Source organism: Hoplias malabaricus, chromosome Y, assembly GCF_029633855.1.
Source record: "Hoplias malabaricus isolate fHopMal1 chromosome Y, fHopMal1.hap1, whole genome shotgun sequence".
NCBI classification, from domain to species: Eukaryota; Metazoa; Chordata; class Actinopteri; order Characiformes; family Erythrinidae; genus Hoplias; species Hoplias malabaricus.
This window is the reverse complement of record NC_089820.1, coordinates 84,696,401-84,719,679: the sequence shown is the minus strand read 5'-3', so window position 1 is coordinate 84,719,679 and position 23,279 is coordinate 84,696,401. Positions and strand designations below refer to the sequence as shown.

At 41.2% G+C, this 23,279-nt stretch overlaps 1 protein-coding gene across 1 annotated transcript in view; it reads right to left on the bottom strand.

Moving 5' to 3' along the window:
• Nucleotides 1-14,205, bottom strand: part of svilb (supervillin b) — a 43,898-nt gene extending 29,693 nt beyond the window's left edge. The window contains 7 exon segments of the mRNA XM_066655744.1: nt 731-2,998; nt 5,314-6,067; nt 7,373-7,536; nt 7,638-7,695; nt 7,778-7,869; nt 10,800-10,863; nt 14,148-14,205. Of these exon segments, the coding sequence (XP_066511841.1) occupies nt 731-2,998; nt 5,314-6,067; nt 7,373-7,536; nt 7,638-7,695; nt 7,778-7,869; nt 10,800-10,863; nt 14,148-14,205 (3,458 nt within the window).
• Between the last annotated feature and the right edge of the window lie 9,074 nt (nt 14,206-23,279).

The window sequence follows — 23,279 nt, the reverse complement described above, 5'->3', positions numbered from 1 at the left end:
AATCCTTCTTATAATCATTGTAAATTATCATTTAGAACATTTTACCTCAAGTTTAAAAACAATGCTCAATTTATACACTGCTATTCATTACTTAGAAACAGAGCTTAGACAATATAAACAATAACTAACTATAATATCATATCAGTAAAAACAAAACCAGTGTGATGATCGTGAAAAGTTCTATGTTAGAGCCTATACCCACTTTCTTAATAATCAGCCACATCAAAATTGGCTGCAATATTTAATTTGGCCTTTGGGTGCATCCTGACGTAAAAACATTATTTAGTATATTCTGCATGATTATGGTGTTTTTGTAATACATTTAAGGCTAAATTTAAAAGAAATAATCTGAAATAGCCACTGTCCCAAGTAAGATCCTAAAAATGGTCATGCCTTCAGCCTTCAGTTGCTTCTGTAATATGGTCCCTGGGTTTAGCAAAAATTCCAGGTTAATCCCTGATCGAGTTACATTTTATAAGGTGCACTAATTTAGATTTTCCTAGACATTTCTAAAATCTGCCACAGTTTATAATGACAAGATAGAAACAGGAGCTAGTTCATTATACACTTAAAGACTCGAACGCCAAGAAAACCTTAAGTAGTGCACGTTTGGGGACTATCAGGCAGTGTTAATGTCAAAGGTTTGAAACTGCGCCTCTTCCTCGACACTGGAATGTCATTACTAGTCAATATCTGTCTAAACGTCACGGCAAACGACATGCCTGCGTACAGTTCAAGCCTGCGTCCAGAGGCATTCTCCAGGTAGGAATGCCTGAGCTTCGCTACAGAAACTCTTGTATCCAAGGTGCTCACTTCCCCATTAGCAGTTCCTGCGTCTCTGGTATGGAGACCCAATACGGTTGGCATAGATTCTCGACTCGCGGCACGTTCAAGAGTTCGGAATACTGCAGACCTTTGAGTCACTCCAATATCTGACATGGAACGAGTTCGGATTTTTGGCTTGAGGTCCCCACCATCTCTGTTTCCTCTACGGCGTGCTTGAGGTAGGGAAGAACCGGTTTGTAAACACCCATCTCCATCTGACACCCTCTGATTTGAAGGCTCATTGACTTCTTGCTGTGGGGCTGTGGTGTCCATGGCTTCTGGTAGGGTCTGCTGTACCCGACAGTCCCAGTCACCTCCCTCCTCTTGTCCACCTAACTGGACATTTCCATCTCGACCTTCCCATGTATCATACTGGCTGATTCTATGTACCCTACGTCCTTTACATTCTTCCTCTGATTGACCTACCCGTCTGCGCCTGACTTGCTCCTCATCATTCTCAGGCTGGCTGATCCTCCTTCGTCTAACATATCCCTCTGTCGTAACATTTGGGATAACATTCTGACCTTCACTTTCCATTTTATCAAACTGGTTAACATTCCTTTCTTCCTTCTGACTGGTCTCACTGAACTGTGTAATCCTTTGTTCAATTTGTCCTTCTTTCAAACCTCCCAGAGTCACGTTTTTGTCCTGGCCCTGCACTACATCTGCAGTTTCCACTTGCATCTCTGAATCTCCCCTTTGCCCAGATTTTCCGGCATCTTCCAGCTGATCTGCTTTCTGCCCAAACTGACCTTCAACACACTGCTGAAAGTCATCTAACCTGTTAATTTTGCCAATGTGCCTCTCTTCAATCTGGTCTGTCCTCTTGTGGCCATGTTCAAAACTATGTCGAATCATACCCTTCCTGAAATCTGCTCCATCAAATTCTTGTGACTGACTGATACTTCCATCTTCCTTTCCTGCTCTCTCCTGCAACTGGCTGATCCTCTTTTCACGGTTACCTTCTTCATCCCCTACTGGTCTTACCCTCCTTTCATCACACCCTTCCCTTGCCTCCAAGTTACTCAACCTTCTTCGACCTCTACCTACACCATCATGCGCACCCTGCCTAGTTCGCCCTCTACCTCTTCCCTTAGTCTCCTCCAACTGACTGACACTCCTACTCCTCTGACCCTCTGAAATTCCTTCTGCTTGTCTCAGCATGGGGTCATCAACGCTCTTCTCCCTGCGGCGGATTTCGGAAGGCAGCACAGCCTTTCTGCTCTTCAGCAGGCTGTCCGAGGGAGGTTCGGCCCTAGATGTTGCACGACCCTCCCTGTGGACAGGCTGAATATGGTCAGCACTAGCTGTTCGTCCGCGTTCCACCGTTTCCCTACCAGGTTGCAACTTAGGTATGGATGGATGGTCTTGGAGGTCTGGGGGCTTGCGGGGTTGAGGTATTTTAGGAGGTCCGGGTGAAGAGTAGGCATTATCCCCATTCAAAGGAGCATGTTGTCTTGACCTGTTGGCCGGAGCAGAGGGAGGAGCTTGATCATATGTTATAGGCAATTCTACAGTAGAACTGTAAGGTAGAGCCTGATTATGCCTAGGTCCAGGAACAAATGGTTGTCCATATGCTGGATCTACATGTAAGGTGTGCTCATATTTGGGTGGCAGTTGAGCAGATTGGTGTGAGACACTGTCCACATGCGTCACTTGATTAGCATCCCTGTATCTTGGTTCAGAATGGGGGTCATAATTAGTGCCGTGTAATGGTCGCTGGGCTTCCTTGTATCCAGAATGCTGAGGGGGTCCATATGATTGAGAAGGCTGTTTGATTTCCATGTACCTTGCTTGTTGTGGAGCTTGCCTATAGTCAATCTGGTGACCCATGGTGCTTGGGTGTATCCCATGAGATTGTGCATCCGATGTATTCAGGTACTTCTGAGGTTCACCTGAAGAAACACGATGCTGGCCAGTTGAGTCCGTGTGATGGTACCATGGCCGGTCAGCACTCTGTGCTCGATGGGGATGTGTGGGTTCTGTGTTAAAGGTCTGTTGCTGAACAGGGGGTTCCGCACTCCGTGTACGCAACTGATTTGTGCTTTCAGAGTGAGGGGACAGATATGAAGGAGTAACTGTTGGGTGACGTCTACCCGAGGATACATCTGATCCTGAATCAGATGTCCGGCCTAAGCTGTCCTCCCTCGCTCGCCTTTCTCTCACTCGTATTCTTTGTGAGGGAACAAAAGAGAAAAATTAGCACTGCTTCAAAAGCAAATATTCACTGTTCTGTCACATTATGAACACCTCCATGTTTCTACACTCACTGTTCATTACTTCAACTGCACTGTCGTTATAAAATTAGTTACCCCATTATCACACTGTTTATCAAATGATCAGGACCACCACAGCAGGTAATATTTGGAGTGGTGAATCATTATCAGAGCTGCAGTGACACTGATGTTGTGGTTGTATGTTATTGTGTGTTGCGCTCATACTATTGGATCAGACACAGCAGCGCGGCTGGAGCTTTTAAAAAGGGGACATTGTGCCACTTGCAGGATTGACCACAATTTCAAAACACATTACCAGTTGTGTGTGTAGAGAAAAATAACTATAGTCCATCTCAAAATAGTGTACAAATTCCAAGTATTACCATCCTCAGCAAATTTGGATCTTGTAAAATTCTGAATAGATGAATGGGAGACAAAGGGGTGGGGGGTGTTATGGGGATGAGTTGAGGCTGGTCATTAGTTTCTTCCTGATATATCATTTTATTTTGTCAGTCAGGAAGTAAGTCTTCAACAAAAAAAAAAGATCAGATTACATGAAGGTATCTACGTTATAAAGGAAGACTACATATGATGAGTATATTTCTTTAAACGTAAAAGAAAATCACTACAGAATGAAGGGGATAAATGAAGTTAGAAGGTCCATGGTTTACGTGGGGACACACCCAGCACTCAGGTACCTGGAGGGCCAGCTGATAATAGAGATGGTGTCACCATCCAAGTCTTTCAGGAGCGACCACTCACTCTGAGAGCGAGATGTCAAGCTAAAGAACATCAGGCAAAACAATGCAGCTCAGAAATGCTGTAACTATAACGTCAGAACTGACACAATATCCAAGAATTTAAGGTGAAGCTTGAATCTTAGATTGACTTCCAGGTTATAAAATATACCAAAGCCTGTGACATTCCCCAGCCACAGTAACCCCTTACTTCCCAAGAGAGAGAGCCAGCAATAAGGGTGCGTCTGTGGTGGCTTTCTCAGATTTTTGCTCTACCACCCAACTTTGATATTTTGAAAAACTTCCTCCATATGTTAAATTTTAATCAGAGCGTCATCCCATTCGCATTAACAAGTAGTTTATATATTTTATTATTTTCAAATTCTACACCTTTCAAGTGAGACATTGACAGTTAGTTGTGATTTATCAGTTTCCAAATAATTAGGAATTTTTAAACTGCTGCTTTTCTGTATGGCACTTAACTCTGTGACCCATTTCTGCACTTTGCACAGGATTATATTTCATCATGTTTTACAAAATGTAAAAAAATAAATAAATATATAAATAATACCTATAGATTTAGAAGGAACACGTAGACTAAAAGTACAAAAATGGCTCAAAATATACACTGGAGAGAGAATAATTATTGCTGGTAATGATCAGATTCCCTTTAAGTTAAATTACATTTTAAATAAATTTTTAATTTCACCATAAGTCACCCATTGTGATTTCATTTTAAATGGTACACAAGACACCACCTTTGATTTCTTTACAGCTGTTGCGATAGAAACCAGATGTTGCAATGTCTTCAACAGAAAAAACCCAAAATATATCAGCAAGAATTTTTGTACAGTTTATAAAGATGGCAAAAGCTGTAAATATAAATAAATACTTGGGATTGATTCCTTCAACAAAATGCAAAACAGTCACAACAATAGTTTTGAAATATTTGTTATGACTTGTAATGTCATATCAATGACACTTAAGCATCTTTTGCTTATTCCAAAAAGTTTCACAGATCATGAGGGCTTCTTTATTTTATTTTATTTATTTCATTGATGCTTGTTGAAATAAACCTTTCTAGAAATTTATTTAGCTTTAAATGTGTTGGTAAATGATAGGACTGAAGGCTTTTGGAAGGTCAGACAGTGGATTTTTAGCAAGGCTCCCTTCCTTAAGCTCACAAATCTAGGCTATAATTTTACCGCTAATTATACCTCCAATGCCTAGGCATTACTCAGTGTGGGAACTTTCTGGGATAATTTAGGAGACCACATCACATCTAATATCTTCCTCACAAAAATCAACTTCAAATGCAACAGCTGCTACAATTTTCAAATAAGTGACACAGCAATAGAGATGTGGGGTCAAAAAAAAAAAAAAAAAAAAATTTCCAAATTGTTTTTGGAAGTTTGTAGTTCAAAAGGAGACATGTACATCATCGGCAGGGAACGAAGAATTTTTCTTCCAATTTTTATTTAGTTAATACGCTAAATTCAATTAAACAGAATTATTTATGATGCTCAGAGACTCACCCCTGACGGTTAAGAATATTCTGAGCCTGTTGCTCGATGAACAGATCTCCAGGGGATATGCCGTAGCGTGTGGAGGGCAGTGAGGAACGGCGTGCGGTCCGAGGGGAGCTGGCCACTGCCACCACTGCAGTAGCTCTGGCCGGCTGGGCTGGGGTCATGTCAACCGTCACGGGAGCTTCTTGAGTGCGTGATCTGGGGCTCCTCTCCGGATTTCGCCTGTAGTTCTCCAGGTTCATTACCCTCTCTCTCTCTCGCTCCGAATCCAAGCTCCGCCTCTCTTTCTCTTGGGCTGCGTAATTGCTTGCTCTCTCCTTAGGCAAAGAAGGGGCAGGGACAGAGGCAGAGTCGGTCGGCATGGAAACTCGTCCCATCCCAGAGCTGCTGTATTTCGACCTGCCAGCGTTTCGTTCGTGACCCTCTTCCTCTCTCCATGCCTCCTGTTTCTCGCTCCGCCCCCTGTCAGGTGGAGCTTGTTTATCAGACAGATCAGTCTCCCGTCGCGCTCGGCTGTACCGTGGTGTGTAATCCGTGTCCACCTCCTGGTCAAGGAGGATCCCGTATCGTTCCGATAGCTGTTTCCGGCGTTCGGCTTTGTAGCGTGCGATTCGCTCAGCCTTTGAACTGAGATTGGCTGGGTCAGGTGCTCCAGGGTTAGGGCCTGGGTCAGGGTGGAGAGGAGGCTGGGCATCAGGCCTGGTACGTGACCTCGGCTGCCTGTCAGGAGCCTCCAGTTCTTCGCGACTGTAGCGCCTCACTGTGGCAAAAACAAATATACAGAGAGTTATTTAAACTTAACATAAAGGATAATATTAATAAAGCAACTAATGATTAATACACGCTACAACATTCATAGAAATATTCCCTCAAGCTGTAATTTTTTGGATTCTATTTGAAGTCCAGGTTTCAGCAAATTCTCTCAAAAAGGTCTGTATAGATACATTTTTGTTAATTGAAGGCAGATTAGAGCTGAACGATACAGCAAAATTTATATTGCGATATATTTCTTTATTTCTGTCAACACGATATAATTCCGATATCGATATGAACAATAAAAAAAAGCCACAGAAAATCTGCCAAGAACTGAAAGCAACATGACATCATCAAACAACAACCTCTTGGCTTTGTCAGCATTGATATTTTTAAACTTTAAACTTAAACTTTAAAATTGGAAGCGACGAACTGATGACAGTGCCCTCTAATGACAGTCAGTCGGTGACAGATGCTGTAAATGTAAATTGAAAAATTTAAAGTGTTTGATTAATATTGAAACGTTTTATATCGCAATATATATTGATATTGAAATATTGTCCAGCCCTAAGGCAGATAGTATACTTTGAAAAAGAACTGTGGTGGTCTAACTACATGCCACTGACTGGACAGAAAGCTGAATATATCAAAACAAAATGGGAAAAATTTACAAAATTAAATGGAACTTAAAAATTAACAAAACGAGAATAGGCAATTATGCTCCCCAACTAAATACAATGTACCACCATTATAAAAGTTTGAGTGTACAACACCCAGCCAAAACTTTTAAGTAGATACTGAAACTGCCAAAATATGTCTAATTGGATATCATGTTAATGTTAGTTTTTATCATTGCACTGTTAGTTTGAACACTTGCAGACATGTCCCTACAGAGCGACTGTTCACAAGCACACACAGGAAATGTATCTTCAAATTAATGATATGACAGGTTTGTGGTAAAATGTCCAATTAGGCTGAAAGGGATTTTGACAGCATTCTGTAAAGCTTCTCCATACTCGCATACAAAATAAATACATTTTAAAAATCAATATCCTGTAAAAGGAGGCGTTTTGACAGTTTCTCATTAGGTGAAATTGGATATTTGGCAGCCATTTTTAAGGTTTGTCCTAACTGGCGAAAATAAAATCTGGTTGCAATAAAATCACATTTATGAGAGAAGCACATATAGGTCAGTTCGAGTTTACAACCTGCATCTCTAACACTGAATGTTTTACACTGATATTGTACTATGGTATTGTAATTAAATATGGTATCATTATAGAAGTCCATTTAAAATTAAATTACATCTTACCCACAATGCCTGATTCATTGGAGTCTGAAGCACGTGTGTAGCGTGGTGTGTCCTCCTCTAGCAGCCGATTGGTCACCAGACCAGGAGTATGTTGCATGTTTGAAACCAGCGCGGATGGAACATCCGTTTCAATACCCTCCAGCCTTCGTGCAATCCTCTCTTTTCTGAAAGGGAACACATATCTGGTTTTAGATCCTTCAGCTAGCACTTTCCCAGTGGTTAACGATTCCTAAACATAAAACTCGAGACCTTTACTTCAACTTACCTATTCATTTTTGGTTCAGTTTTGATGGCGTTTTCAAAATGCTTCTTTAATTCTGAAACTACAAAAGGAGCCAATTAAGGACTTCCAAATCCTTCTAAACTTTAGACTAAAGTTTGAGCGGCAGGTTTAGAGTCACTCACCTTTGGGCAGCACAGCCAGGAGGTTGGCATCAATGTCTGTAACACTTCTTACCAGTGTGTTTGTGTCTTCAATGGAAACGTCTTTTGGAAAGCTGCAAATGGGACAACCACATCTCAAATGTGACTTTTGCACAGTAATTATGCCCAGTGGAGACAAATTCTGCAAAACTCACTAAATATTTGCAAAAATTGATGCTTAAGAGAATCCAAATATGTGAAACAATAATCAGCTACATTTTAAACAACCAGAAAGCAATACGATAACTTTAAAACAAGCCTAACGTCCCCCTGTTCCCTCAATTTCTAAGTCATACTATTGCCACAGACTACCTTAGGAGTAATAAACGGGGGATGTTTTGGCATCCTGTGTTAGTCCCGTGCTCCTGTGTGATATTTTTAAGATGAATTAGCAGAGGGTGTCGAAGACTCTAAATGTTCTCTTGGTCTGCCACAGGAATAGATTAGTAGCTAAGCTATTAATACAGCATCACTCGAGTTCCAGTTTACACCATGCTCACCCTGTCTAAACAGGGCACTCCAATTACTGCACCCCCCCCAAATACACCACTCACCCTTATGCTAATGCAGCTTAGAACAACTTATCACACAACTTTTTAAACTGTAAGAATTAGTTAACAACAGGTTCAACATAAGACACATTAAAATTTCCTGGTTGTGCCATAGCACTGGACTGTATGTATTTATTTAATAAAAATCATAGTATGGTTTGAACAAACTTTACAGAACAGTGCCCCAAAAAAAAATTATTGATTTTATTTTTTTTAAATCTTACATTTAAAAGTATGATGCTACTGAGAAATCAGACCAGTGTGATCTAGTATATTATATATTGTATGTACCCAACTGTGTAGGTCAGTGTAATAATTGTTCATTTCATTACACAACTGTGAATAATAATAAAAACCAAGTTTTAAAAAGATACTTTGGTAAAATACACATGCCAAATAAAATATAGAATTTAAATTTGAATTAAGTAAATGTATATAGCATGTGTGTGTAATAGATAAATATTCTTATCCAGAAAAGTGGGGCACTCCAGAATGTTTGATAAACACTGAGAATACAAGCTCCTAATATGGACATGACATGCTCCAGAATAACAACATGACTTTGAGAGGTCTATGGAGCCATGTTGCTATCCGTAAGTCAGTCAGCAGAGATGGTCTGTCACACTCACAGGCTAAACTTCTCCAGTGATGTATGGACATTTCTTAAATAATTATTGCTGACCTCAGTATTGCCCAGTGTGCATACTTGAGTGTTTACACAAGAATGAACATCAATATTCTGTGCCACGTGCTCTGTTCTGTTCTCTGGTTTTCCTCTGGTCTGGAGCCAGTTTGTGGATTTGTTTAAAGACAGTGGTTTTATTTGTGATATATAATTAAGAGTTTTACACATAATTTTAATGTCTGAATATTCATAAGCTTTTACTAAAAGTTCATTAGTGCATCAGTGGAATAAAATGGTCTTAAAAATGATGATAATATTGTTTATGGACATCATTTGTGGGACAATATATTTACCTCAAAAAATAAATAACTTTCTATTGTAACAAACCTTTTATCACCTCATTTGAGTACTTACTAAAGAAAGCGCTAAACACTTTACAAGAACAATGTATATTACACAGCTTTGGGACAGAAAAGTAACACATTAAGACACTAACTACAGGGTGGACCATTTATATGGATACACCTTAATAAAATGGGAATGGCTGGTGATATTAACTTCCTGTTTGTGGCACATTAGTATATGGGAGAGGGGGGGGGACTTTAAGAAGGGTGGTGACCATGGCCACCATTTTGAAGTGGGCCATTTTGGATCCAACTTTAGTTTTTTTTTCCCCAATGGGAAGAGGGTCATGTGACACATCAAACTTATTGGGAATTTCACAAGAAAAACAATGGTGTGCTTGGTTTTAACTTGGTGACTTTATTCTATCTGTATATACTAATAGTAGGGCTGGACAATGTGTCCAAAATTTATATCATAATATATTTCTTATTTTTAGTCAATATGATTTAATTCCGATTTTGATATGAAGATGTTATTGAAACATTTTATATTGTGATATATACTGAATTATCGTCCAGCTCTAACTAATAAGTTCATTTAGTGTAGGGTTTCTTGGAAATATAAAACCTCATTCCTAAGATGTACGGATGAGACTAAATGACTGCTTGTGTGGCTTGTTAGTATTGGAATGAGGAATCATGCCACGTCCTGACAGAGCAGCTTAAAGTCAGTGGAAGAAGGCCTTTCTGTGGACTTTGCAGTAACTGACTTTAAGCTGTGAAATTTCCAAAGAAACCACAACAAGTCATTACAGAGTAAATGATCATCCAATACATGACTATCTGCTTTTAAAGGCTGCCATGAAATTTCTGGCACATCAAAAAAATTTGGCTGCAGACAGTGTGCCTGCTGACACCGCGATTAACCTCCTGTTCGACCAATAAGCTCCAGCATGCTGGCCTTTACACCAAGGTGGAGAGGATAAAGACTTCATCGACATGTCTGTCACACAGGCCAACATTAGTTATAGGTGTCATCTCTTCTTAACGTCCTTAATTTGTTGTCCCACAAACAAAGTGTTCTCTGGGACAGGATTCCTTTACTACGTACTCTCAAGAGTTTAAGAAAAGGATGTCCTCCCGTGGTTCGTGCTTGTCCTTGCACTTTCTGTTCTTTGGACAAAAGCATGTTAGGATTTATCGAGTCCATGCCGGCATGGGCTGGACCAAGTCAGTGACAAACAAAGGAGAGCTAGGGACAAAGGCCGTCTACGTCTCCAAAGCCGGGGGAGTAGACAACCGAAGGAATTTGGGTGTAGCTACAGTTTGATTCCTGTGGTGTTTTGATGGGGTTTATTAAAAAGACATTATAGAGACAGTACAATTGTTGTTGAACATAATCATGTACTAACTTTACACACGAAGGTTGTGTCCAAACGTGTTCAGAGCTCAGATTATAATGATATTTCAAACTCAAAACACACCTTAGAGCTCCCTTCTGCAGCAGCACTGGAGCGCAGCCTTTAACCGAAGAGTCAGGTCCCAGCCCTGCAAAGAGACACAAACCAAACCAAATTCAAAGATGATATTTGGATGTGCAAACCTCATTCTTCACACTCCAGAGGAGCATACAATGCCTTTATAAGGCTGGCTGCAAAGTCTTTGCAAGTATTTCCCCTCAGAAGTTGCCTTATAAAGAGTGTGTGGTAAAATGAAAGCTGTGAAACTGAAACGATTGATTTATGATACATAGTGGAATTCCTTAAGAGGGGGTGGATATAAAGTGACCAGAGGAAGGTAGTGATATTTTCATGAAATCATAGCATGGCTTGGAAAGAAGGCAAAAACTGAAAAAACAATTCTAAGAAGATTCCACCCAGCAATCCAGTCATTTAAAACTGTCATAAATATCTCCCCAGTATAGACAGCCTCTTAAGATACTGCCTTTTTTATTGGAGAGGGGGCCTCCTTACAAACAAACCCTTAAAACAGCAGACCTGCTCACAAGTAGCTATGGAAGATCCCACACTTATAGCACAGGACCCCTTCCCATGGTGATAATGTCACCTGTGTTTACCATCATCACCTTTAAGTTTCCAGAGAGCGTTCCCCTCTGAGATCCAACTACTGTTGAAATAACCTCTTAAGGTCAGAAAAGCCAAGTTATTTAACTACATTTGTTAGCAGTGAAACCAATCAAATTTTCGGCAAAAATATTTTGACAGTTAATTAGAGATGCTTTGATGTTTGTCATGCTTTAAACCTACATTTAACTAAATGTGTGTGACTTAGTTCTAGACTTAACCCTCATTCTAAACCCCAAAACCAGCTATAACCCCGGCCTCCGTAGGGTGCTGAATATTTAACAGTTGAGTCATTATTAACATCTCTGCTTTATGGTTCTTCGTATAAAACTGCTTTAGTACCCTTTTTTATATTGAAATCACCATTTTAAAGAGAGCAGTTTTCAATCAGAACACTGAATTACAGCTTATAATATCACAATCAGTGTCAATTTTAATCTTTCATTTCGTTTTTTAATATTTAGTTCCTATAACAAGAGTTGGACCAGTCAGAGGCAGAGTGCTGCGTACTAAATAGAAGTGTGGCATGATTTCGGATATAAAACCAGACCCAGATTAATTTCTTTAAAAAAAATAAATAAATAAAAAAAAAGGAAGGAAATTGGAGCACCCGGAGGAAACCCACGCAGACACAGGGAGAACACACCACACTCCTCACAGACAGTCACCCGGAGGAAACCCACGCAGACACAGAGAGAACACACCACACTCCTCAGATAGTCACCCGGAGGAAACCCACGCAAACACAGGGAGAACACACCACACTCCTCACAGACAGTCACCCGGAGGAAACCCACGCAGACACAGGGAGAACACACCACACTCCTCACAGACAGTCACCCGGAGGAAACCCACGCAGACACAGAGAGAACACACCACACTCCTCAGATAGTCACCCGGAGGAAACCCACGCAAACACAGGGAGAACACACCACACTCCCCACAGACAGTCACCCGGAGGAAACCCACGCAGACACAACACACCACACTCCTCACAGACAGTCACCCAGAGGAAACCCACGCAGACACAGAGAGAACACACCACACTCCTCACAGACAGTCACCCAGAGGAAACCCACGCAGACACAGAGAGAACACACCACACTCCTCACAGACAGTCACCCGGAGCGGGAATCGAACCCCCAACCTCCAGGCCCCTGGAGCTGTGTGACTGCGACACTACCTGCTGCTCCACCGTGCCGCCATTGCCTAAAATTATAATAATTTAAAAATAAATAAATATATCACACTTAGGCCTAAATTAATCCTAAATTAAGGCAGATATCAACTGTGCTTTAAAATACATTACTAACTGGTGCCCTCTAGATGTGTTGTGTTGTGTTGCAGCACTCACTTGAGTTCAAACAGATTGTTTACGTAAGTCACAAGACGTTTTGACAAACATGGATTCAGTCGTCTTTCGTTAAAACATGCCTCAGCTCAAATGCAGAAAACAGGTCCAATTCAAAACGTGTGTATTCACTAATTAATTATTGAAAACTCTGGTTGCTAACAACTATGGAAAATAAAAGCCAATGTGTAGCATGCTTCTCAGACTTGGCCTTGAAGGCCCTCTGCCCTGAACACTGTTTCCTGCTTTAACACATCAAGGAAGGCCTTGTTAATTACCAGATTAGCTGAATGATGTAGAAGAAGAGGGACAAAAATTATGCCAGGGCCTCCACAACTGTGGCTGAGGAACACACATTCTACAACATTTCCACTCTCAGTTTAGGACCAAAAGGGTAAACAAGGTGAACGCAGACTGTGGATCAGACCCCAGCTGAAAAAGCTGATGCAGTGTGATGAGTCTGTTTTGTGCAAGTGCCAGTGAGAAGCTTAAGGATGCTGACGGCCACAAACCCACAGCCCAGAGAGGGGAGGAATGAGGGATTTTCTAAAAATATAAGGAGGGATGGACAAGGTGAAAAATAGATCTCTCAGAGTGTGTCACCCTCCTTCTAAAGCACATGGGGCTCTCTGAGGAGAAATGAGAGAGCGACAGAGAGAGAGAGAGAGAGAAGTCTCAAACAACATAAGCACAGTGGGTTGTGTTTGGGGAAATGGTAATTATTATAAGGCACTGCTACCCGTGACAGCTGCTGTCATGTTTACTTTGTGTGAACATACAGGAGCAGGCCAGAGACATCTGGAGAATCCATGTTCATACAGAACCAAAATAAACCGGTATTGGGACTGAAAAACGTAGGGGATGTGTATGTTATTTTATCTACAATCAGCTTTTACTGCCTGGAAGATCTGGATATTAAGGTTCCAAGGCTTTTGTACTTAATGTAGCATCCCAGATCACCAGTCAGTTCTTCACTATTTGTATATAATCAATGCCCAAGCGCACATTAACCAACATCTGAACTGATTCCTCTCCCATTTAACACGCTCCACTTCTGTTTTTTAGCCCAAGGTGATGCACAATATGTCCATTCTCATCTTATGAAGATCCACTTTCCCTCAACTTCAGCTCTGTTTTGAAATTGCTGCTGCAAGTAAAACAGATTACTGCTGAAATCAGCAGTAGCCTAAAAAGCATTCAAACGCACGCACCTTCAGATGCAGAAAACAAACAAGGTTAGCCTGCCTTAAATCGAATCTACACTCTCACAGTCCAGCAAGGGGCCAATCAATCATTCCAGCGCCCCCCCGGTATCTGTCCCGAACCTGGCACCACAACAATGCCCCAACAAGGTTGTCAATCAATCAGGCTGCCTGGCAACAGTCACCAGTCCTTACCGTGGCCACACTGCGTGACATGGCTGAGATAGTTCGTAATCCACTGGTTCTTCAACATGTTTCAGTGGAAAAAGCGGTAAAAATGCAGTGAAAAATTACAGACGAAGAATCCAGGTCATACAAAGTAAAAGAAGTCCACAGGATAGAAGTCAGAGCGAGCGAGAGAGAGAGACAGCAATGAACACTGAACTCAAATGTGATGGAAATGCAGTCCTACGCACAGTCGTCCAGGGTTAGACCAATCACACAGAGAGGAGGGGAGTGTGTGTGTATGAGTGTGTGAGAGAGAGACAGAGAGCAAGAGAGAGAGAGGTGCTAAGGCAGCTCACAGGCAGTAATCTGATTACAGGCAGAAATTAGCCTGGATGATAAAAGTGGACTGTGGGAGCAAGGTGGATTCCCAGACTTACGACAGTGAGACACAAAGTTCAAAGGTGTCAATTTCTCTGCGCTGAAGGCAATGGTGTGTAAATGAAACATTTTAAATCAAGGTACAGGCCTACAATTCCTTTTTGGAGTACGATTAATAGGTCTCCCTAAAGTCACAAAGGCTAACAAGCTGGAACGGTGACAAGACGAAGACACGACAAGCCAGCCACTGCGTTTTTACCAAACCGCTGCCAATCCACAGCACTGGACAACTCCAAATGCTTCCAGAAGAGCACCAACTGTCCAACTCCTGTTTGCCAGCAGATACTCATCATGCTACCGGCTGGGGGATGATGATGATGGCCATGTCATGCAGCATTCCATAGCAGTATTTTAGTACATTTATTGCAATAGTTAATTTAATAAAATGAACAAATGTATTATTCTTTCTTACTTTTGTTCCTTTCTGAAATATTAAAGGCAATATCAGTGCGCAAAGTGACATCATTTACAAGTAGCAATGCTCAATAAAAAGTAGAACCCTACAATTATACAATCAGCAATTGGACATAGAACACTGTGGTGCTCAAACAAAATTAAATGTTGAAGACAATATATAAAAAACACTAAAGAGGAAAGGGCTTAGGGCTGAAAGGTTGGTTCGATTCGCACTGTCCTCTTCCCTCAATCCACACTGAGGTGCCCTTGAGCTAGGCACCAAACCCACAACTGCCCCTAGTGCACTTGTGTGTGTGTGTGTTCACTGCCACAGATGGCATTATATTTAGCTTGCGGGCTTCCTTCTGAATTAGCCAGCTAAAAGGATAAAAATATATACACCTCTCAGAAGCAGCCAAACCTTTCACCCCAAAAAGCTTTTAGCTTTTTAAAATGTTCCTCCCACCTTCAAGGTTAGAGTTAGAGACCATTAAGACCATTGTGGCCCAAATGTAGGTGGTGAGGAGGCATGTTTACCAAAGTGGATTGTAGCAATAGTTAAGCTTTTCATTTCAGTGCAAGTGTCCCTTGAATAACCACCGGCTACAACAGGACAATAGAAAGCACATACACCCACCCACTCATCCATACGAGCTCTCGTGATGATTACTCATTAAAAACATTGAGTCAAGTCCTTTCTACACATCAACTGCAAATGTGAAGATTAGCATGTTGCAACAAAAGAGTTACGTGCATTATCCGTTCAGAAGCACCAAGCTAACTCTTCTAAACAGCTGAGGGCGCTAATTTAGGGCGCACTTATAGCTGACATCTCTGTAGAAAAATCTTGTCAACAGAAAAGGAACTTCAGAAACAGCCACAGGAGCCCCTGTCACCATGACAACATCAAGAGTACACTACAGGGTTATGAAGACACTCAGTATTTGGCTGAATTGCAGCAGAACTATGAAATCTGCAGTGATGGAGTTCCCTTGAATACTTTTGATAGGAGTAGTTTGGGCATGATGGCACTGGCTCATGTGCAGCTACTCCCCGAGTGTCTCATTCTACTGTTTTGTTTTTCTTTTTTCAGGCAGACATTGAGAACGAGTTACAGTAGAAAAGCTCATTTGAATATAATCTATGTTCTATTTTAATGATATTCAGTACCCATCAGACGTCCATTGTTTAGTTCACAAACTATTTTCTTCTGCTACTAGTTCTCATTAAATCAAACATTTAAATAATCTCTCTCTCTCCCTCTCGTAACATTACGCTATGTGTACATTTAATGATCAATAATCAATCTCTACCCAGGGGGTAGCCACAGTTGGACCTGACCCTACACAAATTGGAACAATGCCCACCCGGTCAGACAGAGCCAGTTGCCGACAGGTCCCATAAGCGCACATTTGGTGTCGGATTCAGAGCTACACCCAGAGGAGACATTAGGTTTGCCAACCGTCCCGTATTTGGACACTAAAAGCCAAGTTCCATTTCATTTCTGAATATTTAAGGCTCCCTCAGTCGGTGGAAGGGGCAGATTCTTCAAGACTTAAGGCGAAAATACGCTTCTCATTAGTCATCACTTTTATAAGCCAATCAGCAGCCAGCGTTTACTGTCAGAGCTAAAACACCGGGATCTTAAATCTCTGCTTTTAGAGCGAACTCACCTCTGCACTCCCAAGGTTTACATTAGTTTATTATTCTAGAAAGAATATTTGTCCCCTCACTGCCCATCCATTTTTTTGCCCAGACGCACCCAGGGTCAAAGGTCAGTTTCTGGCTACACCCCTGCCCCTCCTACTGTACGTTTTTGTTTCTGAAAGCATGGAGTGGGTGTTTCCAGGTGAGCAGTGAGGAGGCAGGGATTAAGTGCATTACTACATCCATGAGTACTGAATGAAAATGAAGGTGAAGATCTAAGCCAATGTTAAAGGCATTAAGGGTGTTTTTTTGTTTTAACATAACTTTCAAAATGCCATTTTTAGGTGTTTATTTGCTGGCCATTATTTAAAACTCCTGATTTCAGAAGAAAAGGATGAACACACAGTGTATATCTGTTGAAGGGGCATTTTTAAAGGAGCTCACTAGAGGGCACAACAGTGTGCTGAGCTCCCACTGCACTGCTGTAAACACTGTAGAAGGAAACACGGAGGACATTCAGCTTAAATGACAATTTTATCAAAGCAATTTTTTAGGGGGGCTGTCAAGAATATAAACTTAAACATGGCAAAATACTGCATAAATTCAACTATTATATGAGTTTAACACATGGGGGGAAATACATAGTGTAAAATACTTTTGGACTGGTCACATTGGTGTAAAAGTAAAATAATAAAATGAAATAAAACAATAGATCAATAGCGTTCTCACCAGACAGGATGTTTACTTTCTGTCACTTGACCACAGGCACAGAAACTTTTTCTCATGACTGTAAACACACACAGCCCCCCCCCCAGTGGATCTAGTGGCTTTCATAGTTGCCCTTAATAAGGTCATGTGTGCTCTGATTGGCTGAGAGGCCAGCAAAGGGGTGTGGTGATTTTTTTTCCCTCTTTTAAACCCTGCTGTGGAGTCCCTCTCCCCTCTTGCCCTGCTTCACACTCTCCATCACTCTTCTTATCTCCTCTAAAAAGCCATTACTTCTCTTTCACTCTGGATTCTGTCCATCTTTAGCACTTCTCCCTTTCTTCCGCTGTCTTCACAAACAAGCGCAACTCAATCTTCAACATGCTGATCATTCTCGATCCGCTCACGTTCTCAGACGCAAATAAACACACCTCTGCGTGACGTGGGCACACGTCCTGGTCCTGCTCACACGGGCAAGCTTTTTATAAAACGTGAACAAACAAGAACTATCTACCGCTGAAATCTGTTCTAGAATATATCGAGATTACTGGCTTGTCCTTTTACTCTTGAAAGCACTCACTTTCAGGCCTTTCCAAGGCCTAGTTGTTGTGCATTAAATCACATAGAAATCTGTTCCTTGTAAAGATCTCATTTCCTTAGGAATGAAACAAAACAGTTTGACCAGAGACACCTATACATCTGCATTCTCATGTAGATCTTGGACAAAGGGAAAGTTAAGAGTCTTGCAGGATACGTAACCCTGCCAACTACAGTCTTTCTAGATCGTGCAGATCACTACAGGCCACCAATTAGATTTATTACAGCAGCATATAGTGTGTTTACAGTGTGTTCACACTTTTCAGTTTTGGTTCGATTAAAACAAACCCTGGTGCAACTGCTCTATAAATGCAATTAGAGTGTGAATGCTCACTTTCAAACTCAGGTGTGCACCACACAAGCAGACAGAGTCCGAGCAGGTGAGTCTCAGTCTGTTTCGGGACTAACTGTGGTGCGGATTGTTTCAGGTATGAATGAATTACAAACCAAACACAGGACAAGAAGCAAACTATATATTTGCCAATTTGGGTCGAATGTAAAAGTGCCAGTGTGGACTCAGTCCAAATCAGGACTAAAATGTAACAATAATTGACCCAGGGAAGCAAACAGCAAGTCTGAAATCTAATGAGGTTAAATGTGTTGTACACAACATACAGTTTTAGTAAAAGTTAGAACATGTGAAAACCTCAATGGCATCTTCATATATTTCATTTTTTTCCTTTTTGATGTAAACAGGGCAGTCCTCCTCTCAGACAAAGTTTGCATAAACATGACCGCAACAATCGAAAAGCTGATTTTAATGGACTAATGGCTGTGTTCTTCTTTGAAGTTCCTCTGAGTCTAGGCAACACTGCGAAAGAAAAGTTAATCTAAATAAAAGGAAGCTTTCCTGGCCAGAGCACTGTGATCATTCTATCACCCATGAACACTGAATGATGTGACAGCAGCCAATATGCAGTAGTGCACTCCCCACACGTCAGCTTTAGGTAGAAAGAGGACACGACGGGGAATGAATAAACCAAATGAAGACATTGAATAGGAGGCCAGAAGCTGCCACAGAGCTGGATTTAGCAGGACGTTGGGGTACCAGTCCTACTCATTTCAAGGAGATGCCCAGAGATCTTTTACGAACTCAGTCAGGATCTTGGTTTTCTGTATATTTTGTTCACCATCTCCCTGCCACTGCACTCAGGACTGGGATCCATGCAGACTACAGAGACAGCGCCCCCTGTTGGCGCCAAAAACCCAACAACATTTACTCTGAGGTTCCCATCCATTTACTAGCCAGTCCCAAACCTGCTTAGCTTCAGTGGTGTTGAACGTTCTGGTTTTTAATTACCATAAATGCTTTCTCCCTCTCATTAACAAACACTTCCTGAGCTGAAGTGGGTGTGTCCAAGCAAGACACACGCTTCCTACCCACCCATAAATGTTACGTTATGTGGTTTCTGCAGTGCTGAGCCATACGTATCTATGACAGAGGCACTGTTTTAACCAGTACATGTCAGTGAAACATCGCAACGATTTTAAACCTGTATTATTAATATAAAAATACAACATAGAGTTGCTTTAAAAAGTTTGGCTTATTTGCTACTGGCTGGGAAAGCGACTGAAGGATGTTAAGTGAAAAATATTCACTACATCACTCCTAATCAAGACAGTTCTCAGAGTAGTCTATAATTAAAGGTTGCATTTTTATTATTTTTATTTTCTTGTAACCATTTACTGAATATAAATTACCAGCTTTTACATGTGGCATTATGCAAAAAGGAGCTTACAATGACTTCTGTTATTCATGTAGAACATGAAACTAATGCTCCTGATAATGTCCTCATTTCTAATAGATGCATGCCTTTAATTTAATACGAGTAACCACCTGCACGGTTGTTCCCAAGCAACACAACTGTTTACTTGAAGAAAAAAAGAAAACAGGATGCCACATCAAAGCATAGTGGACGTTTCTCTGGTCAGACCAATAAGCACCAAAGACAGTAAAGTTCACCCTGCATTCTAGAGCATAAGCCACAGCTTACCAACATACACACACTCGCATGGATCTCACATTCCTGCACACTAGCCCTCGGGATCAGTGCAAGGCTACATGTAGTTCAGGTATTCCGTATTTACCGCTGTGAATACAGACACAGACAAACATGTGACCTGATACAGTTAACGTCTTTTAAATGTCTCCCAATGGAAATTCTAAATCCAGCATACATACAACATCACAGGAAAAAGAGAAGAGCTCCGCTCATGTCCAGACTGAAGCAAAGTCAATGTGATCAGAAATGTTGTCTTTTGAAGTGAAGGAATGATGCAACGACATATTTCATATTTCAAAAGGTAAGTATTTAGAGCTCCTGCCCCTAACATACACTAAGCTGAATCATAATTGAGTGAAGCCATGTTAAAGATGATCAGATACAATCCTGTAGTGACTCAAGGTAAACTGGAGAAACATTTACTGATCATTCACACAACAACGAGAGAACAGGCTGGAAATGTGAAGATAGCACTTCTATTATGCATTAACAGAAATTGCTTAGACCTGTTATACACACTTAATATAGCAGTAGGATAGTGATGTTTGCAATTATAGATACAGGCAAGTGTTGCACTTTTCACCAAACTAATGTTATTACTTAAATACTGGCACTTCATCCAAAAACATGTTCAGCAAACAGTTAACAACGCACACAGCGACTGGCACCAAATTCTCAAAAACTAGATTAAATTTTAGATGAAAACACTACTAATGATAAAACAGAAAATACTTTGAGTGCCTATGAACTTGATAGATTAGGTTTAGTCCTCTAATGTGCTCAATTACATCAGGGCTTCATTTTATTACACATGTAATTCATACTTTCACAAACAAGTTATTCTTTCACTTAAAACTACACAGAGAAGAAAGGGCTTGCCTTTCATTTAATTAATTACTTTAATCATAAAAGGCAGTTCCCTCGAAGGCCTACTATAACACTCACTGCTTTAGTGCCCTCATTGTTTTCAGGATGTCATCACTCAGGGATTGCACATGCACCCAGCCATCGCCACGATGACAACTCACAACAGGCCCAGTTGACCCAGGGTGATGTCGGTCAAGTCCTGTCTCAGAGAGGTGTGTGAGATTAGACCATGTTCAGAAATGCAGTGACAACTTACCACACACACACACACAAGTCCCAGCGACAGGCCCAGTGAGATTTGGATTCTGATCAATTTGGGTTTTCAAACATCTGTAAAAGTCGTTGAACCTAGTTTTAGTTACAGAAGCCTAACCCTAACTCAAGTAGAGATTTCATTGAGTTTTTATTGAACTGGGACAATCTGCATGAGTTAGAGTCCACCAGCGAGGTGGTATTTACTACAGGAGTCTCTAAAACTCAGCTCACTGATGTCACTCAGATGTTTTAAATGTTTAGTCTCTAGCCAAATTCAGACAGCATGTGTTTCAGTTTAGTTTACTCCCAATTAAATTATTTTACTTACTGTTACTGTTTTTATTTATTACCTTTCGTTATTTTTTTGGGGGGGAGTGAGTTCAAGCCCCTCGCTCCTGTTGTATTCTTAGCTGAACCTGTGTGCACTTTTAGGTCTTTTTACACCTTTATTTGCTACACATAGGAAAACATGGAATTTTCTTTTTTTAATTCATCCGAAAACTTACATTTCCGTTTCGACATAGCTGCTCGAGATGAGGGTGGGTACATGAGCTTTGCCTGACGTAAACAAGACTACTGACGTGCAGACTGACCAATTAAATGTTTACAGAGAAGGTCATCAACCAATAACGGTAGCTCTACAGTCAGACCGTCCAATCAGAAGATTTTAGGCTACTTCACCACGTCCCCTTCTCACTCAAGCGAACCAATCGGAGTAGGGGAGGGCGGGACTAGTTTGTGAACGAAACGCTTCTTGAAGTTCTATGTAAGCTCTAGAAAAACAACATCCCGGACGTTTGTGAAATTCCACCCGGACATTTTTTAAGTCTAAAAAAGAGGACATGTCCGGGTAAAAGAGGACGTCTGAAAAATTATATTTCAGATTTTTTTAAGATGAAAATGCTTGGCTGCATGTAAAGTGATGCATTTCCGGGATAAAATAAACATTGAGTGATCAGTATTAAAAAATAATGACTTTTGAGACGGTTAGCAGTAAGAGACTGCTCATATACACTACTATAACAGGAGATTCCAAGACTTTTCAAGTCTGTGCTGAAACATGGTGGAAGAGGATACTTAGAACAGTGGAAGCGCCTATGCCGGAGGTTGCCACCTCACACAAGGGGCTAGAAACCACTTTCACATTGAAGACAATGTTTTAAATTGCTACTGGGCCTGAGCACAGAGCAGGGGGCTGGACTGGGAAAAATGTCCTCTGTTCCTTGTTCTCAGTGCTCTGCCTTTATTAGGGCACAGAGAGCACATAGGCAGGGTTCTGTTTGTTTAACTTACCACCAGACTGTAGACGACAGTGTGAGATAAACCAGTCGAGTAGCACTGTTCTCACAAGTCCACAATTAGGAACGATAATCTTAAGACCCTGTTCGGTTGGTGAATAAACAGGACAGATAGCCACAGCACTGGGCACCAAGTTTTAGATCTGAACTCTTATGTTTTAAGGTCAGGCAATTATACTCAAGTGGGCACTCATTCTAGAGCACTAAAGGCTTTTAACACTTGGGGGGCAGGAGATATCTGCAGCTCATTTTCTGTGCAAATAAAAGGAAAAATGTCCATTCATTCAATACTGGAACACAGTGATCACTGGATTAGAAACACCTTGTGTCTACATTCACTCTCTGATTTATCAGCTCCAGTGACCACACAGGAGCACTTTGTAATTCTAAAGTTATAGACTCTCATCCACCTGTTACTCTGCATACTTTCTTGATCTCCATTTCACCCTAGTCCTCAAAAGGTCAGGACCCCCACAGAGCAGGTATGATGTGGCGGTGGATGTGTTAGTGTGTTTTGAGCCTGCACAAGTGGAATTGACAGATTTGTAGAGTCACTGCTGGACTGAGAACAGTCCACCAACCAAAAACATCCAGCGGACAGTGTCCTGTGTCACTGTTGTACAAGAGGACGACCAACACACTGCAGTGCCAGATCAGAGTGGACAGTGAGTGCACATAATGCATAAAATGTGAGCAAGGCTGCTGTGTCTGATCCACTCGCACCACACACACACTGGGAATGATCCAACACCACACCACACCTGCTCTGTGGGGGTCCATTGAAGACCAGGATGAAACAGGGATAGACAAGTATGCAGAGAGACAGGTGGACTACAGTCTGTAATTGTAGAACTACAAAGCGCTCCTGTGTGGTCAGTTGAATAGATAAAATGGACAATGACTGGAGATACAAGGTAGGAGTTCCTATTTCAGTCATGTTCAGTGTAGATAAG